The sequence below is a fragment of the Schistocerca americana genome, chromosome 1 (assembly GCF_021461395.2).
Source record: "Schistocerca americana isolate TAMUIC-IGC-003095 chromosome 1, iqSchAmer2.1, whole genome shotgun sequence".
NCBI lineage: Eukaryota > Metazoa > Arthropoda > Insecta > Orthoptera > Acrididae > Schistocerca > Schistocerca americana.
This window is the reverse complement of record NC_060119.1, coordinates 660,843,018-660,862,494: the sequence shown is the minus strand read 5'-3', so window position 1 is coordinate 660,862,494 and position 19,477 is coordinate 660,843,018. Positions and strand designations below refer to the sequence as shown.

At 42.4% G+C, this 19,477-nt stretch overlaps 1 protein-coding gene across 1 annotated transcript in view; it reads left to right on the top strand.

Moving 5' to 3' along the window:
* Nucleotides 1-19,477, top strand: part of LOC124587131 (collagen alpha chain CG42342) — a 610,604-nt gene that overhangs the window by 537,543 nt on the left and 53,584 nt on the right. The window contains exon 23 of the mRNA XM_047131431.1: nt 11,201-11,335. Coding sequence (XP_046987387.1) covers nt 11,201-11,335 — 135 coding nt within the window. The remainder of the gene's footprint in view (nt 1-11,200; nt 11,336-19,477) is intronic.

Below are 19,477 nucleotides of genomic sequence, written 5' to 3'. Positions count from 1 at the left end.
ATGTCTCTTACAAGATTCTTGATTTGCCATGATCAATGGTCACTCAATTTGTAATTTACTTACCTCTAAGAAGATTTTGCTGTGAGATTTTATCCTCAGAGTAGCAGATAATCTTGCTGGTCCCTGCAAACTGAGCATTGTCAAATTCAGGTTTCCTGTGAAGAACTAAAGGGGAATAAAACATCACGCATATGTTTCAATGCAGTAAGTGTATGTATAAAAGCTGCCAAGCCAAAACTCTTGTCTAATGTCAGAACTATGAACCCATCCCAGCTCCTGCCCACTCCTTTTTCATAAATATTTCCAAATATTTATAATTGTAGAGTGAAATTATTTGTTCTTATGTTTTTGTTCCTGGACTGCAATAAGCAATAAAACATGCTAAGCATTGTAGTCGCATGCTGCATTTTAAAATCTTTTGGAAATACATGGTCCTAACCCTGTGTGTCTGTAAAAGTAAATATACTATTAGTACTCATATAAACAGTATGTTTTGACTCTTTTTCAAACTTTTCATGAAGAAAAACCATGTAACATTGTTTTTCTTACTTGTTTTAATGATGTTTGATGAGATGCTGAGGAATTTCATCCGTAAAATTTAAAACAAAAAAATAAAAAACGTTTTATTTCTAAAAATTTATTTTTGACATTGTACCTGAACATATTGTTAACTAGCAGATACCCAAAACATCATCCAAATACCAATAAAACAATGGTTTCTTAGAGCAGGTCAAAAATTATCCATGTGGTAGTTCAAGGGGTATGGAAAAGTCCAGTACTTCTAGTGTTCTTGACTTATCTGTCTCTTCTATCCAGTCTTGTATGACCATGTATTGAGCATTAGACTCACATTCAGTTCTTTGCCACCACTTATGCGTCATTCCTCCACATCCAGTAAAATGCTGGTACTTGACAGAAAGATACAAATACCCATAACTAACAAATATTTCTTCTTTATAAAATGTTCATCAGCAGTGTTGGTTACAATCAAATCATCTATTCACAGTCAAGATGTACATGGTATAGTAGTGCTCATCCTGAACATTCATTAGTGACTGGCAGCTTTTATTAAAAGAACAGATAAAATTGACTTTGCCAACAGTCAATGGTGTCACTCACAACACTTATGTTATTGCACAGTCAATGATCATTTTTCAGAGGGTACCTCCTGGACAGAGGACTGTAGATGTGCTCCACTAGTTGTTGCTCACTATACACATATCATACCCTGGCAAAAGGCACAACTATGGAGACTCTGAAAATTATAAATTGATCATTACCAACTTGTAAATTTAATGTCATGGAATATGAGATGTTGGCCAGTCTACCACATTTATAAAGCAGATACCATGGGTTTGTAACCTTACAAAATAACAGTGTTTTCATCTGTTTGGAACTTAGGTCCTCTAAGGCGTTGGCTAGAAGGACTTGAGCATATGGCAGATGAAACAACCTATTCATCTAAGATATGAAGACTATGAATTCAAGTAATGATTTCAATGTGGCTCAGTGAGTTTCTTGAGTGTTATTCTGAAGCAGATGATAGATAGGTAGTTTAGTGAGATTGTTGAGTAGAAGCTGAAAATCACTTGTTTTAGCAAGGTGATTATTGGTATAGATCTCCAGTTGTTGGAAGGCAAAGGTTTCAACTCAGATGAGGAGGTGTAAATAATTAGGATATCATTGTACAAATTTTTGTGGAGGAAACACAAGGTTTGTGAGGTATAAGAACTGGTGGACTCTGAAAACTTGGAGGTCTGTGTGAAAAATAAGGCTGTTTCAATTGTCAGACCATGGAAGGGGGTGGGAGGTGGAGAGTAGATTCTGTAGGTTGTGTTACATTTCAGAAACATTATGTGAAACTAGGTTGGCACCATAGTAGGAAAGCTGTTCTGGATTGCTTGATGGAGCAAGCTTCTGTACTCAGATTGAAAGTAAAGTGAAGGAAGGAAGATTAGTGTTAATGTATTGTCAACATCAAGGTCATTAGAGGCGGAGGTTGGAAGTGGATGTGGAACTAACTGTCATTGAGACGGAGAATAAGCACTGGAAATAATCACAGGAAATAAATATAACAAAGAAATACGTAAGATGAATTAAAAAGATCATTGGTGAAAATCTTTTCAAAAGGGTGCAGGAATGTTATAAAAATGCTGTCAAACATTATGGAGGATGAATGTGTGGATACATTTCTGTCACGTGAGTCACATGACAATATTTAATGGAGCATATATGATCATTTACTGCATCAGTATGGGAAAAATATATGAAATATCCTCAAGAATGAACTACAAATGTGTGATAAAAATTTGAATGGAAATGGCTGAAAAATGAGAGGAAAGAAATTGTTGCATAGTTTTTTTGACTGAGTTTTAGCAATCAGTGATTTAAGGAGACTGAGTTTCTACTATTAATTTGAATTAGACCTTTACAACAGACTGTCACAGAAGTTATATGATTCTGGGCAGCATGCAGTAATATACTTGTAGAAATGAACTACAACAACTGAAATGAAAAGTGCACTGCATTTAATTTCAGGCACACCATACAAGTGTTCTAAAGTTGTTTTTTATGCTATGTTTAATAATTTTGATCTTTTGAAATGTTTGAATAAGACAATATAAACCATTAATATCACTGATCAGCCTAATGAACTACTTTTTCTTCTGTTTCTATACATCCATATCAAAATGTGCAAGTGTTGTAACAATATTGTGCTGGAAATTTTAGGATATTATGCTGTGTGGAGGATGTGAGTAAAACAGAGACACTACTACCAGGAATTAACAGTAAACTTCCAGCTTTTAGTGGAATTGTGGAACAGAGGTGGTCAGTGAATCAATAGCAAATAGAGCAGTGGATTACTGTGGCCTCTCAAACTACATTATTAAATCTGTCAGAAATCAAACTGTAATGCAAGTGACTAAAATAAATCTTAAAAGAAAGAAATTATCCTCCATGTTTGAAAACAACTGTAGTTAAACCAGTAAGCAAGAAATGAGATATAACATCTCCAGATAACTGTTGACCTATATCACATATACCTATAATTTCAAAAATATTAGAATACCACAGGCATAAACAGGTGAGTCAATATTTTGAATCAAATGTACTTATTTCTTCACAGTATGGTTTCAGATCCAACTAAAATATATCCAACTAAAATATACAATTATTTTGTAAATGAAGAGATTATCTGTGCTGGACTATTGCACCCCAGGAAAGCATTTGATTTGATCTCTCACAACATTCTCATAAAACAAATTCTATCTCTGTGAAATGAGAGAGATTGCTCTGTGCTTAATGAAGTCTTTCTTGGACAACAGAAAACAGTTAGTTAAGATAAATAAACAATAGACAGAATGTCTTCTGGTTATAAAGGGTGTACCTCAGTGATCTGTTCATGAACCATTACTTTTCATTATTTAAATGAATCATTTACCCACAGTTGCACAATGTGATGTAGTGCTGTAATCTGCAGATGGCACAATACTCTTAACATGTGATACCATCCTTGAAAATGTGTGACACAACATAGCAGTAGTGATAAAGAGATACACTACCTGGTTTGAGACAAAAGTATGGAAAAAATTACAGCAAAACTGAAGACATTGCATTCAGTCTGAATGCTCCTAGTTGTGATGAGAAAATAGTCAAACTACTAGAATTTCACATAGACTAAAAGCTTAGTTTGTGTTGTGACTTGGCAAGACAGCCAAGCCACTATGGGGTAGCCGAAAGGCACGCGTTTAAGCTCACGCAGGCTGGCGTGAGGTCTGGAACAGTTAAAGGAGTTGAGTCTAGTAAAAAAAGTATGTAGCTTCTGGAATACTTAACTTTAATCCATAATTGGTGAACATCGCTCGTGACAGTACATGTTTTACAACATCAATAGTGACTGGTGATGGCGCCTTGCTAGGTCGTAGCAAATGACGTAGCTGAAGGCTATGCTAACTATCGTCTCGGCAAATGAGAGCGTAATTTGTCAGTGAACCATCGCTAGCAAAGTCAGCTGTACAACTGGGGCGAGTGCTAGGAAGTCTCTCTAGACCTGCTGTGTGGCAGTGCTCGGTCTGCAATCACTGACAGAGGCGACACGCGGGTCCGACGTATACTAACGGACCGCGGCCGATTTAAAGGCTACCACCTAGCAAGTGTGGTGTCTGGCAACCACAGTTTGCATACCCACACAGGGAAATTATGTGGCAGACTAGTCCATGTGACTTGTCTTCTGTACAAGCTCAGGAGCTGTGTCAGTAAAGAACTTCAGTTTTAGGCATATTTTATATTCTTCCAGTCCCGCCTTATTGATGTGATACTAGTAAAGGGTTGTAGAATCCTACCTCACGATAGGATAAGGGGGTACAAATAATATGTCCCAGTATGAAATAACACTCTCTTTATTTTTCAAATAATTGCAATACAAGACCATGTCTACACACGAGACAGTGACAGAACAAACTAAAGCACGTTCCCAGTTCCAAAGATCACCTGCACAATACCACAGTTGATAGCAAGGTTAGTATTTCACGTGGCATCCACACAGAGCCTCCCTCCCTCCTCTACCCCCATCCCACCCCCACCCCTCGACCACCAGTATAGTGGAGCACTCAGACAGTATGACATACGTGTGGCAGGAGAAGCATGGTCTGCTTCGTAGCAGATGTTAGTCAAAGCTGTATTGGTATCAGGTGGCCATAAGTGAGAGCGTTTCCCTTGTCATTACAAAGAGGTGATAGTCCTGAAGATGTACTGGAGGTTATCAGTTTAGCCACAGCAGAAGTAGTTGTAGTCAATGGTCATTGGAGTGAAGTCTGCAGGGTTTCCTTGTGGGGTCTAAGCATCAGAATTGTCAGAAAAGAATCTGAGCAGATGTGATATTCTGGGTACTATAATAATGAGGTAGCCATCTGGTGATAGTCGTGACATAATAGTGGCTGAGTCCACATTTGGCAGGTCACAAGTACATGTGAAGTGAAAGGCAATGAAGCCATCCTTAGCACACTGCTACAGGTGTTTTCCTTTGACAACCAGAAAATTTTCAACTAATTTGACATTAAGGAGATCAGGCAGAAAGTTTTGCACATAGAGGTATACTGTGAAATAACTGGCAGCAATGATGTGTGCTGTTGGCCTGCCCAGCTGAGGGGCAGGGGTTGGAGCTGACTGGAATAAAGGAAGCAGTGCATCATCGGTGAATAAGTCCTCGTGCAGGATCCAAGTGGCCTGTTGTAGGCTTGCTGCTCAGTAATATCTCTAAAGAGTGCCTCATTTAAGTTCCTTGTGAAGTCCCATGTGCAGTGACTGAAAAACTGACCAGATTGTGTCATCATGGAGTAAAATGAAATCCCAACTGGCCAGCACTTTATGTTTGAAGATTTTTGGCACATTGTGCAGCTGTGGGGGAGAGATGTGGAAGCATGTCATATGACACTTAATGTGTGTGACAAGGCCAGGTAGATCTGTGGCTCTGACAAGTGGTTGTTTATGCACAAAATCAGCTGCTAAGGAAAACGTTTCACAACACAGGATTTCTGCCAAAGAAGCCCCCAAGTCATGTTTGTGTGCTGAGTGTACAGTAGCAACACCTAAGGTCAGTTGGCCTCCATAGCACATGAGTACCATTTTCAAGGTACAGTGCCAGTTTTCAACAACCCCATTGTTCTGTGGATGGTAGGCAGATGTCTGATGTTGATGAGTGCTGCAAAGATTGCATAGTTTGCTGAACAGGTCCAATTTGAATTGCCAACCTTGATCAGTGGTTATAGACACAAAGTATCAAAACCCATAAATCCATGCATCAATGAAAGCCTGGCAGTTGAATATGCAGTGATGTCCCAGAGAGGTATAGCCTGTGCTCACCATGGTACATGGTTGATGATAGGAAGAATGTATCAATGACCTTTGGACTCAAGGAGAGAGGTCCTGCCAATTGGAGATGCACACGTTGGAATCATCCCTGTGGAATCTCGAACCAAGAGGCAGTTGCATATGACGCAACCACATTACTCCATTGAAATGGCATATGTGCCAAGTCCACTTTTTGCAATCTTCCTCAATATTCAGCTACATAACAAGGCATGTCATTGGGGCACATACTGGGATGTGGCAGTTTGTCAAACTGTCTGAAGATAATCTTCTGAAGCAGCTGATGGGTGATTGGGTGAGTTCAATTTTGTGACACATCACATAATATCTGTCTAGTCATAACTGGTATCAGGACATGTTTAAGTTTGAGACTAGTAGTGGGATGGTCCTGGTCCTGGACCAGTGCCTCTGTGAACTTATCATAGTTGATTTGTGTAGGGGTGACATTGATCCATGAGAGACAATCTGCAACAACATTGTCCACACCCTTCATGGGTCATAAACTGTGAAGTAGAATCCAGGTGGTGGGAATGCAAGGGTCACGTGTCTTTTGACAGATTTCAGATTGAGTCTGCCAGCAGTCAGTGGTCCATGTAAATGACTAGTGGTCTGCTTTTCACATCATCTTTCAACTGGTGTACCGCTTCATAAATCACAAGAAATTCGTGAAAAATCCAGGATGGAATGAAAGAATACTATGAAAATTATAGTTGCTACTCAACATATAGCAGAGATGCTGAGTCTCTGATAGGCACAACAAAATGACTGTCACACAATAAGCTTTCAGGCAACAAGGCCATCTCACATACCGATGAGCACAGTCCACTGTGGTCATGTGTGTGTGTGTGTGTGTGTGTGTGTGTGTGTGTGTGTGTTTTGTCTGTTTTTGACAAAGATCTTGTTGTCTGAAAGCTTATTGTGTGACTGGTTTTTTTTTTTTTTTTTGTGTGTGTATCTGTGACTCATCATATCTGCTATATGATGCTTAGCAACTATCCTTTTGTAATATTGTTACAAGAAGTTCATGGACATAGATATACCACTTATTCTATGAAACTATTAGTTTATATGAGTAAAATTGAAATGGTCATGTTAAACCTGCCATTTTCTCAAGGAATACTGCCCCAACAGTGAAATCACTCATATCGGATGTAGTAATGGGTTGAGCAAGAGAAAGTGAGTGAGCCAAAGCTGTGATATGTGCAAGGCTGTCTTTAAGCTGGTCAAAGATATGTTTTGTGTGAGGGAGCCCTGCCAGCTTATGTTTACTAATGGTAGTTTTGCACTTGAGAACCTCTGTGAGTGGGGCTGAATGGTGGCTGCCTGTGGAAGGTGACAGAGATAGAAATTAATCATCCATAGGAATCGACGTAACTTTTGTAGGTCCTGCGGTGGTGGCAGCTGATGAGCTTGCTGTGGCATGGACAAATGTCAATGGCATTGATGACATGTCTGAGAAAGATAACTTCAGTTTGCCAAAGTTGGCATTTTTCTTTGTTAATCATAACATCATTATCAGCTTGTCATCAAAAACTTGCTCAAGATGTAATACATGTATGTCCTTGCCTGCGGAAAAATGAGGATGCATCAAGGAATGCATAACAGAAAGGGAGCTTAAATGAAATATCATCAATACATCATTGTCAGATTTCAGCCATGTTTTTGAGGTTGAATGCCATAAACAGGAACTCAGAGAAGCTGAAAGGCATGATAGTTGCTGTCTTGTTAATGTCTTCTGCACTCATTGATATGTGCAGGTAATCTTACTTGCAGTCAGTAACACTGAAAACAGAAGCAGCCATGAGAAAGTTGGTGAAATCCTGAATGTTTGTTGTTGAGTAGCTGTCAATTATTGTACAAGCATTAATAGCCCTGTAGTCTCCACATAAATGTACAGTCCCATCTTTCCTGGCCACTAACTTAATTGGTGAAGCCCATTATCTGTCTAAAGGTCTTCTGACATCAGGTTTTAAGATTTCATGCCTTAGTAGCACAAAGGTTGTCCAGAATTAACTTACATTGTCTGTGGTAGAACAGAGGGCCTGGCATGATGATAATCTTGTGTACAATTCGGTTTCTGATAGTGCACTTTGTAAACAACACTCACAGAGAGACTGGGGTTGCAGGAAAGCAAGGAGTTTCATTGGGAAGCACATGAGCAGAATATGCTTTACTGACCTTATTGATGAGTGAAGTCTGTGTTGACACAGGCACTTCTTCAGTGGTTGCCAAGTGCCGTATCGAGACCACTGTGAGATTGTCTGATAAATTTGTAGATTGTACCCTGTTGTATTGAGTCCCTTCGACATCTTGTGGATTGCTCATTGTATGGTGTCATTTTTCTGCTCTAGGCATAGGGAATCCGGTTGTGTCTCACAGTGGAGTAGCTGGAATTGTCAAATTCTGATGAGTGACGTGATGCAGTTTTGTCGATAATGACAGGGATCATTCATAGAACTGTGACACTGTGTGTTGGCTGAGGGAGATGTGGTAAGAGTGTGCTGTATTGCTGGAAAGGCATTGCCAATGACACTAGCAACAGAGTGTCTGCAACCTCAGAGCATCAATGTACCTAGTCACACATGATGAAGAAAATCAGTGCAGAGTACACGTTGACTGACATCCATGATGAGGCAGTGCCTTGTGATCACATCCTCAAGATCCAGATCCAGTATGTAGCACTGATAGCTGTAGATGGTGACTGCAGAGTCGTTTGCCACGTGGAGCTGTGTAACGGAACTGCTGCATGGTTTAAGAGGATGGGCCAAAGATGCAGTACTTACTCCAGAATCAGAATTGATGACATAATATTGTTGGAGTGAGTGATTGAGGATGTAATGTCTGCTGTCATGGGAGATACTTCATTATTGCAGTGTTAGATGAGGCAACTTTAATAGTCTCCTCAGTCCGGTGTGCCTACTGCAGACTGTGTGACTCCTTTGGGTAGTCGTAAAGTGGGCAACAGTTATGTGCAGTGTCACCAAACTATGTTTGAAACCAGTGCCAAACTGTGTTTGAAACCAGCAAAGTTGGTCTCACAAAGTTGTGGCAGTTTGAGGGGCACAGTTACCAGGTGCTTGGTAATTTGTTGTGTTTGCATGAAGTTCACTGTCTTTGGCTGGGGCTGTGATGTGACAGTCAGCAGAGACTGATAAGGGTCAGTTGGGCTCAGCTTCAGTGAGATGGTGGGCAGGTCAAAACTAGTTGTGCAATCTTTGTGCATTGGTGCTATTATCGATGGTAGTGACACATTGTCAGTGTTGGAGTGTGCTGCAGGTTCTGTCAGCTAATTTGAGCCTGTTATTCAATGATGTATTTTCATGGGAAATCATGGTGAGTTACTCTTAAGGCAGAAGTTTGACCACCCATAAGGTCCGGCATCAGTTGATAATCAACTAGTGTACATAATCTACACTAGAGCTTTGATTGAGTCCTGTTCCCCAATTGTTCATTATAAATCAGTTGCTGTAGCTATTCTCCCGGTGGCCTCTCCCAGTGCCCATGAGAGGTGTTCAAGAAGAGCAGATTTTGTTGCAATGCACTTGTTATCTGTGGGGGGTGCAAGATAATGTCGTTTATCACATCAGCATGCTCTCCTGATTGTTTGAGCAGCATAACAAATTTAGCACCATCGTTGGAGACATTGTATGTGGTAAGGATGGTTTTGGCTATCGTGAACCATACAGTAGTTTGGTCTGTGCAAAATGGTGGTGGTTTAGGAAGTGCACTAAGGCATGTGGAGGTGACATCAGTGGGTAGTCATGCTGATCACCAGGATGACATATGTGGGGGTATAACAGATGAATGTGTTATATCTGTTTGAAGTCCAGAGGAGAGCACAGTAGGAACATCAGAAGTCTGCACATCTGGCTGCACCAGCAATGGGTTGAATGATTTCAAACATGGCACGAAAGACACATCAGGCTAAGCAAACAATCTTGAATCTGATTGATCGGATTGTTGTGGCTCAGAACATACCAGATTTTCATGCAAAGCAGGAGTGACAATGAAGTCACACAGCAAACATTTTGTAGTGCACCATTATTTGACATTATTGTCCAATGTTGGAGCACTGCTCTGATGAGTGCCACTTTCGTGTTTGATGAATGTCGGTTTCTGAATAGTCAATTGTGAAACACTGCACACTTTGACACTGAAATAATTGTTTTCTCTTGTGAACTGGGATGCACATCAGTTACACAAAGACTCCATTGCTGATGGTTAATATCTGAATTAAGATAAAAGTAAATTAGTATGTGGTCTTTGTGGGTCACAAATGCTGAGTCCTACGCAGGTATATGATCAGAGTGACAGATAACATGTACCTGTATGAGATAGCACTCTCTTTATTACAAAAATAACCACAATATAAGACCACATCCATGCAAGAGTCAACCATAGAATTATCTAAACCTCATTCACAGTTTCAAAGATTGCCTGCACAAGACCACAGTTGATAATCAATAATGTTAACATCTCACAGCATGCCCACAAGGTAATTCTATAGGCTGGAATAAGTTTTCAATTACAAAGGAAAGCTATAAGGTGCATTGCAGCACTTAGTCTACTTGGATCATGTATATATTATTTCAAGTAGTAAATGTAATGACCATAACTAGCCCATATATTTATGAGTGTCTTGTCTTTGTGAAAGAGAAACAAAGTAAATTTGATGGAAGCAGGTCAGTTCATGTTTGGTGACTTTTTCTTGGTAAATATTTGACCAGCCACTGTCCTGTATCCACAATGGATCAACAGGGACATAACACAAGAAGTGGACATACAATTAATGTGCCATATGGTAGGCTGGCAAAGACCCATAACAGCTACAAATATCTTGGTTTTACATACTTCAACAAATTACCTGAAAATGCCACTACAATGCCAGTAAATAAATTTAAAACAAGTCTTGTGAAATGTATGGAAAGTAAAGGAATTTACTCTGCTCAAGGGTCCTTGAGTGTGTGACAAATGACCCAAATTTCTTATGAGAATGAACAATAAATAAAAAACAGACTTTTTGTATAACCATATAACTATTTTACCGCTGTCTCATATGCTTATTTCAATTTAACTGTTTAATTATTTATTGTCTTTGTCATTCACTTAAATATGTGTAGCACATTTATTTTGTAATTGCTCTATAATTTAAATATTTATGCTTACTCTCATTTGCTTAATTACGCTTTGTATCTATCTCACATTGTTTTCTTGAACTTCATGACTTTTGTGTATTTTTTTATTATTATTATTATTTTATTTAATTTGACTGATACTAATTGCATATAAAGATGCTCAAAGGTGAATAAAGTTTTTGTATTTGTGTTTCTAGGGTCCAGTAGGGAAGCGTGGTCGCAAGGGAGACAAGGGTGATAAAGGAGATCAAGGAGTGCCTGGCCTTGATGCTCCATGTCCACTTGGGCCCGATGGGCTTCCGCTTCCAGGATGTGGGTGGAGACCTCCAAAGGTATGGAAACCATAATTTTCTAAAAACATGCATGACCTGACACTAACACAAATGAATGAAACCTGCATTTTTAGACATAATTGCAATTCCTTTACCTCTAATACATATAGGCATGAATATCACGGTCATCTTATAATACAAACAACACATGAATTTATTACTCAGAAAAACCTCCATTCAAACCAACAATGAAAATGAACAATACTATGTCAGATAATTAGAAAAAATGTACAAGAGCAATGATATTTAGATGGAATTAGAATGAAATATTAAATGTGATGTACACATTTGATGTAACTGAATTCACATTTTAAGATAAATATGGAATAAATTAATTGAAAGTGAAAGTGAGTAGCCATGGATGAATAGAGAAAGTAGAGCATTTTGTAAATTGAGAAAGAAACATTATCTACTAACAATAGGAAGAAAACATCCAGTTGTAGGTGAGCTCAGTAAAAATTACACTATTACCTCAAGAAAAGTATTTTAAAGGTGAAATATTACAAATTCAAACATCACAGTTACATTTATATGTGATATAGTGATAAACAAATGTGGCATAAGCCATATAACAAGATATTAATTCTATTGAACTGAATGAAATGTTCATCAATAGTCATTCACAATCAACAAGTATTTATCATTGTCATTTGTTTAAGTTTGAAGAGAAAATATTTTGGGCATTTAGTAAAAATAATTGGGGTACACATGATGCGGAAAGCGAATTATTAAGAAGATGCGACTTACCAAACGAAAGCACTGGCAGGTTGATAGATACACAAACAAACACATATATACACACAAAATTCTAGCTTTCGCAACCAACGGCTGCCTCATCAGGAAAGAGGGAAAGAGAGGAAAAGACGAAAGGATGTGGGTTTTAAAGGAGGGGTTAGGAGTCATTCCAATCCCGGGAGCAGAAAGACTTACCTTAGGGGCAAAAAAGGACAGGTATACACTCGCATACACACACATATCCATCCGCACATACACAGACACAAGCAGACATTTGTAAAGGCAAAGAGTTTGGGCAGAGATGTCAGTCGAGGTGGAAGTACATAGGCAAAGATGTTGTTGAATGACAGGTGAGGTATGAGCGGCGGCAACTTGAAATTAACAGAGGCTGAGGCGTGGCGGGTAACAAGAAGAGAGGATTTACTGAAGGGCAAGTTCCCATCTCTGGAGTTCTGACATGTTGGTGTTAGTGGAAAGTATCCAGATAACCCGGATGGTGTAACCCTGTGCCAAGATGTGCTGGCTGTGCACCAAGGCATGTTTAGCCACAGGGTGATCCTCATTACCAACAAACACTGTCTGCCTGTGTCCATTCATGCGAATGGACAGTTTGTTGCTGGTCATTCCCAAATAGAAAGCTTCACAGTGTAGGCAGGTCAGTTGGTAAATCACGTGGGTGCTTTCACATGTGGCTCTGCCTTTGATCGTGTACACTTTCCGGGTTACAGGACTGGAGTAGGTAGTGGTGGGAGGGTGCATGGGACAGCTTTTACACCAGGGGCGGTTACAAGGGTAGGAGCCAGAGGGTAGGGAAGGTGGTTTGGGGATTTCATAGGGATGAACTAAGAGGTTACGAAGGTTAGGTGGACGGTGGAAAGACACTCTTGGTGGAGTGGGGAGGATTTCATGAAGGACGGATCTCATTTCAGGGCAGGATTTGAGGAAGTCGTATACCTGCTGGAGAGCCACATTCAGAGACTGATCCAGTCCTGGAAAGTATCCTGTCACAAGTGGGGCACTTTTGGGGTTCTTCTGTGGGAGGTTCTGGGTTTGAGGGCATGAGGAAGTGGCTCTGGTTATTTGCTTCTGTACCAGGTCGGGAGGGTAGTTGCGGGATGCGAAAGCTGTTTTCAGGTTGTTGGTGTAATGGTTCAGGGCTTCTGGACTGAAGCAGATTCGTTTGCCACGAAGACCTAGGCTGTAGGGAAGGGACCGTTGATGTGGAATGGGTGGCAGCTGTCATAATGGAGGTACTGTTGTTTGTTGGTGGGTTTGATGTGGACGGATGTGTGAAGCTGGCCATTGGACAGGTGGAGGTCAACGTCAAGGAAAGTGGAATGGGATTTGGAGTAGGACCAGGTGAATCTGATGGAACCAAAGGAGTTGAGGTTGGAGAGGAAATTCTGGAGTTCTTCTTCACTGTGAGTCCAGATCATACAGATGTCATCAATAAATCTCATTTCAGGGCAGGATTTGAGGAAGTCCTATCCCTGCTGGAGAACCAAATTCTGAGTCTGATCCAGTCCCGGAAAGTATCCTATCACAAGTGGGGCACTTTTGGGGTTCTTCTGTGGGAGGATCTGGGTTTGAGGGGATGAGGAAGTGGCTCTGGTTATTTGCTTCTGTACCAGGTCAGGAGGGTAGTTGCGGGATGCGAAAGCTGTTTTCAGGTTGTTGGTGAAATGGTTCAGGGCTTCCAGACTGGAGCAGACATTGATGACATCTTCTTGATCTAGACCCACAGTGAAGAAGAACTCCAGAATTTCCTCTCCAACCTCAACTCCTTTGGTTCCATCAGATTCACCTGGTCCTACTCCAAATCCCATGCCACTTTCCTTGACGTTGACCTCCACCTGTCCAATGGCCAGCTTCACACATCCGTCCACATCAAACCCACCAACAAACAACAGTACCTCCATTATGACAGCTGTCACCCATTTCACATCAAACGGTCCCTTCCCTACAGCCTAAGTCTTCGTGGCAAACGAATCTGCTCCAGTCCGGAAGCCCTGAACCATTACACCAACAACCTGAAAACAGCTTTCGCATCCCGCAACTACCCTCCCGACCTGATACAGGAGCAAATAACAAGAGCCACTTCCTCATCCCCTCAAACCCAGAACCTCCCACAGAAGAACCTCAAAAGTGTCCCACTTGTGACAGGATACTTTCCGGGACTGGATCAGACTCTGAATGTGGCTCTCCAGCAGGGATACGACTTCCTCAAATCCTGTCCTGAAATGAGATCCATTCTTCATGAAATCCTCCACACTCCACCAAGAGTGTCTTTCCGCCATCCACCTAACCTTCGTAACCTCTTAGTTCATCCCTATGAAATCCCCAAACCACCTTCCCTACCCTCTGGCTCCTACCCTTGTAACTGCCCCCAGTGTAAAACCTGTCCAATGCATCCTCCCACCACCACCTACTCCAATCCTGTAACCCGGAAGGTGTACACGATCAAAGGCAGAGCCACGTGTGAAAGCACCCACGTGATTTACCAACTGACCTGCCTACACTGTGAAGCTTTCTATTTGGGAATGACCAGCAACAAACTGTCCATTCGCATGAATGGACACAGGCAGACAGTGTTTGTTGGTAATGAGGATCACCCTGTGGCTGAACATGCCTTGGTGCACGGCCCGCACATCTTGGCACAGTGTTACACCGTCCGGGTTATCTGGATACTTCCCACTAACACCAACCTGTCAGAACTCCGGAGATGGGAACTTCCCCTTCAGTATATCCTCTCTTCTCGATACCTGCCTGGCCTCAACCTCCGCTAATTTCAAGTTGCCGCCGCTCATACCTCACTTGTCAATCAACAACATCTTTGCCTCTGTACTTCCACCTCGACTGACATCTCTGCCCAAACTCTTTGCCTTTACAAATGTCTGCTTGTGTCTGTGTATGTGCGGATGGATATGTGTGTGTATGCGAGTGTATACCTGTCCTTATTTGCCCCTAAGGTAAGTCTTTCTGCTCCCGGGATTGGAATGACTCCTTACCCTCTGCCTTAAAACCCACATCCTTTCGTCTTTCCCTCTCCTTCCCTCTTTCGTGATGAAGCAACCGTTGGTTGCGAAAGCTAGAATTTTGTGTGTATGTTTGTGTTTGTTTGTGTGTCTATCGATTGTTTAGTAATTCTCATCATCTTTGTTTTTAGATATATTTTTCCCACGTGGAATGTTTCCCTCTATATATATATATATATATATATATATATATATAAACAAAGATGATGTGACTGACCTTAATGAGAGCGCTGGCAGGTCGATAGAAACACAAACACATACATACATACACACAAAATTCTAGCTTTCACAACCAATGGTTGCTTTGTCAGGAAAGAGGGAAGGAGAGGGAAAGACGAAAGGATGTGGGTTTGAAGGGAGAGGGTAAGGAGTCATTTCAATCCCGGGAGCGGAAAGACTTACCTTAGTGGGAAAAGAGGACAGGTATGCACTCGCACACACACACACACACACACACACACACACACACACACACACACACACATATCCATCCGAACATACACAGACACAAGCAGACATTTGTAAAGGCAAAGAGTTTGGGCAGAGATGTCAGTCGAGGTGGAAGTACAGAGGCAAAGATGTTGTTGAAAGACAGGTGAGGTATGAGCGGCGGCAACTTGAAATTAGCGGAGGTTGAGGCCTGGTGGATAACAAGAAGAGAGGATATACTGAAGGGCAAGTTCCCATCTCCGGAGTTCTGACAGGTTGGTGTTAGTGGGAAGTATCCAGACAACCCGGATGGTGTAACACTGTGCCAAGATGTGCTGGCTGTGCACCAAGGCATGTTTAGCCACAGGGTGATCCTCATTACCAACAAACACTGTCTGCCTGTGTCCATTCATGAGGAAGTCGCTCTGGTTATTTGCTTCTGTACCAGGTCGGGAGGGTCGTTGTGGGATAGTGGGGTAATAGATTGGGTAAGGATTCGAGGCGTTTGAGAAAGTGGTTGGTGTCTTTGATGAAGGATAGGAGACTGCATGTAATGGGTTGAAGGTGTTGATCTACGTAGGCAGAGATACGTTCTGTGGGGGCTTGGTAACCAGCTACAATGGGGCGGCCGGGATGATTGGGTTTGTGAATTTTAGGAAGAAGGTAGAAGGTAGGGGTGCGGGGTGTCGGTGGGGTCAGGAGGTTGATGGAGTCAGGTGAAAGGATTTGTAGGGGGCCTAAGGTTCTGAGGATTCCTTGAAGCTCCGCCTGGACATCAGGAATGGGATTACCTTGGCAGACTTTGTATGTGGTGTTGTCTGAAAGCTGACACAGTCCCTCAGCCACATACTCCCGACGATCAAGTACCACGGTCGTGGAACCCTTGTCCACCGGAAGAATGACGATGGATCGGTCAGCCTTCAGATCAGGGATAGCTTGGGCTTCAGCAGTGGTGATGTTGGGAGTAGGATTAAGGTTTTTTAAGAAGGATTGAGAAGCAAGGCTGGAAGTCAGAAATCCTGGAAGGTTTGGAGAGGGTGATTTTGATGAAGAGAAGGTGGGTCCCGCTGTGACGGAGGATGGAATTGTTCCAGGCAGGGTTCAATTTGGATAGTGTCTTGGGCAGTTGGATCATTAGGAGTAGGATTAGGATCATTTTCCTTCGTGGCAAAGTGATATTTCCAGCACAGAGTACGAGTGTAGGACAGTAAATCTTTGACGAGGGCTGTTTGGTTGAATCTGGGAGTGGGACTGAAGATGAGGTCTTTGGATAGGCCTCTCCCACTTCCAGCTCCACTCCCTCCAAAACCTCAAAATTCCAATCAACGCAATCTGGAACCACAACACCCCAATTCAGTAGTTAACCTTTCCTCCAAACCTCCCTCCCAATCCGAAATCTCTGTCCTATCCAAAGGCCTCACCTTCAGCCCCACTTCCAGATTCAACCAAACAGCCCTCGTCAAAGATTTACTGTCCTAAACTCGTACTCTCTGCTGGAAATATCACTTTGCCATGAACATCACCACTGCTGAAGCCCAAGCTATCTGTGATCTGAAGGCTTACCGATCCATCATCATTCTTCTGGCGGACAAGGGTTCCATGACCGTGGTACTTGATGGTCGGGAGTATGTGGCTGAGGGACTGTGTCAGCTTTCAGACAACACCACATACAAAGTCTGCCAAGGTAATCCCATTCCTGATGTCCAGGCGGAGCTTCAAGGAATCCTCAGAACCTTAGGCCCCCTACAAATCCTTTCACCTGACTCCATCAACCTCCTGACCCCACCGACACCCCGCACCCCTACCTTCTACCTTCTTCCTAAAATTCACAAACCCAATCATCCCGGCCGCCCCATTGTAGCTGGTTACCAAGCCCCCACAGAACGTATCTCTGCCTACGTAGAACAACACTTTCAAACCATTACATGCAGTCTCCCATCCTTCATCAAAGACACCAACCACTTTCTCGAACGCCTGGAATCCTTACCCTATCTATTACCCCTGGAAACCATCCTTGTAACCATTGATGCCACTTCCTTATACACAAATATTCCGCACGTCCAGGGCCTCACTGCGATGGAGCACTTCCTTTCATGCCTATCACCTGCCACCCCACCTAAAACCTCTTTCCTCATTACCTTAGCCAGCTTCATCCTGACCCACAACTTCTTCACTTTTGAAGGCCAGACATACCAACAATTAAAGGGAACAGCCATGGGTACCAGGATGGCCCCCTCGTATGCCAACCTATTCATGGGTCGCTCAGAGGAAGCCTTCTTGGTTACCCAGGCCTGCCAACCCAAAGTTTGGTACAGATTTATTGATGACATCTCCATGATCTGGACTCACAGTGAAGAAGAACTCCAGAATTTCCTCTCCAACCTCAACTCCTTTAGTTCCATCAGATTCACCTGGTCCTACTCCAAATCCCATGCCACTTTCCTTGACGTTGACCTCCATCTGTCCAATGGCCAGCTTCAAACATCTGTCCACATCAAACCCACCAATAAACAACAGTACCTCCTTTATGACAGCTGCCACCCATTCCACATCAAACGGTCCCTTCCCTCCAGTCTAGGTCTTCGTGGCAAACGAATCTGCTCCAGTCCGGAATCCCTGAACCATTACATCAACAACCTGAAAACAGCTTTCACATCCCGCAGCTACCCTCCCGACCTGGTACAGAAGCAAATAACCAGAGCCACTTCCTCATCCCCTCAAACCCAGAACCTCCCACAGAAGAACCCCAAAAGTGCCCCACTTGTGACAGGATACTTTCCAGGACTGGATCAGACTCTGAATGTGGCTCTCCAGCAGGGATACGACTTCCTCAAATCCTGCCCTGAAATGAGATCCATTCTTCATGAAATCCTTCCCACTCCACGAAGAGTGTCTTTCCGCCGTCCACCTAACCTTCGTAACCTCTTAGTTCATCCCTATGAAATCCCCAAACCACCTTCCTTACCCTCTGGCTCCTACCCTTGTAACTGCCCCCAGTGTAAAACCTGTCCAATGCACCCTCCCACCACCACCTACCCCAGTCCTGTAACCCGGAAGGTGTACACGATCAGAGGCAGAGCCACGTGTGAAAGCACCCACGTGATTTACCAACTGACCTGCCTACACTGTGAAGCTTTCTATGTGGGAATGACCAGCAACAAACTGTCCAATCACATGAATGGACACAGGCAGACAGTGTTTGTTGGTAATGAGGATCACCCTGTGGCTAAACAAGCCTTGGTGCACGGTCAGCACATCTTGGCACAGTGTTACACCGTCCGGGTTATCTGGATACTTTCCACTAACACCAACCTTTCAGAACTCCGGAGATGGGAACTTGCCCTTCAGTATATCCTCTCTTCTCGTTATCCACCAGTCCTCAACCTCCGCTAATTTCAAGTTGCCGCCGCTCATACCTCACCTGTCTTTCAACAACATCTTTGCCTCTGTACTTCCGCCTTGACTGACATCTCTGCCCAAACTCTTTGCCTTTACAAATGCCTGTGTGAGTGTATACCTGTCCTTCTTTCCCCCTAAGGTAAGTCTTTCCGCTCCCGGGATTGGAATGACTCCTTACCCTCTGCCTTAAAACTCACATCCTTTTGTCTTTCCCTCTCCTTCCCTCTTTCCTGACGAAGCAACCGTTGGTTGCGAAAGCTAGAATTTTGTGTGTATGTATGTGTTTGTTTGTGTTTCTATCGACCTGCCAGCGCTTTCGTATGGTAAGTCACATCATCTTTGTTTTTAAATATATTTTTCCTGCGTGGAATGTTTCCCTCTATTATATATACATATGAGTTACAGATTGCACCTATTAGCTCTCCAGAGTTATGAACACATGAATTATTTAATGACTGATCCCATGCCCTTTGTCTCATTCTTGTGTTTAAAGACTGTCTTCCTATTTGGCAATAGTTTTGCAGCTTTCAGCATTTCTATTATT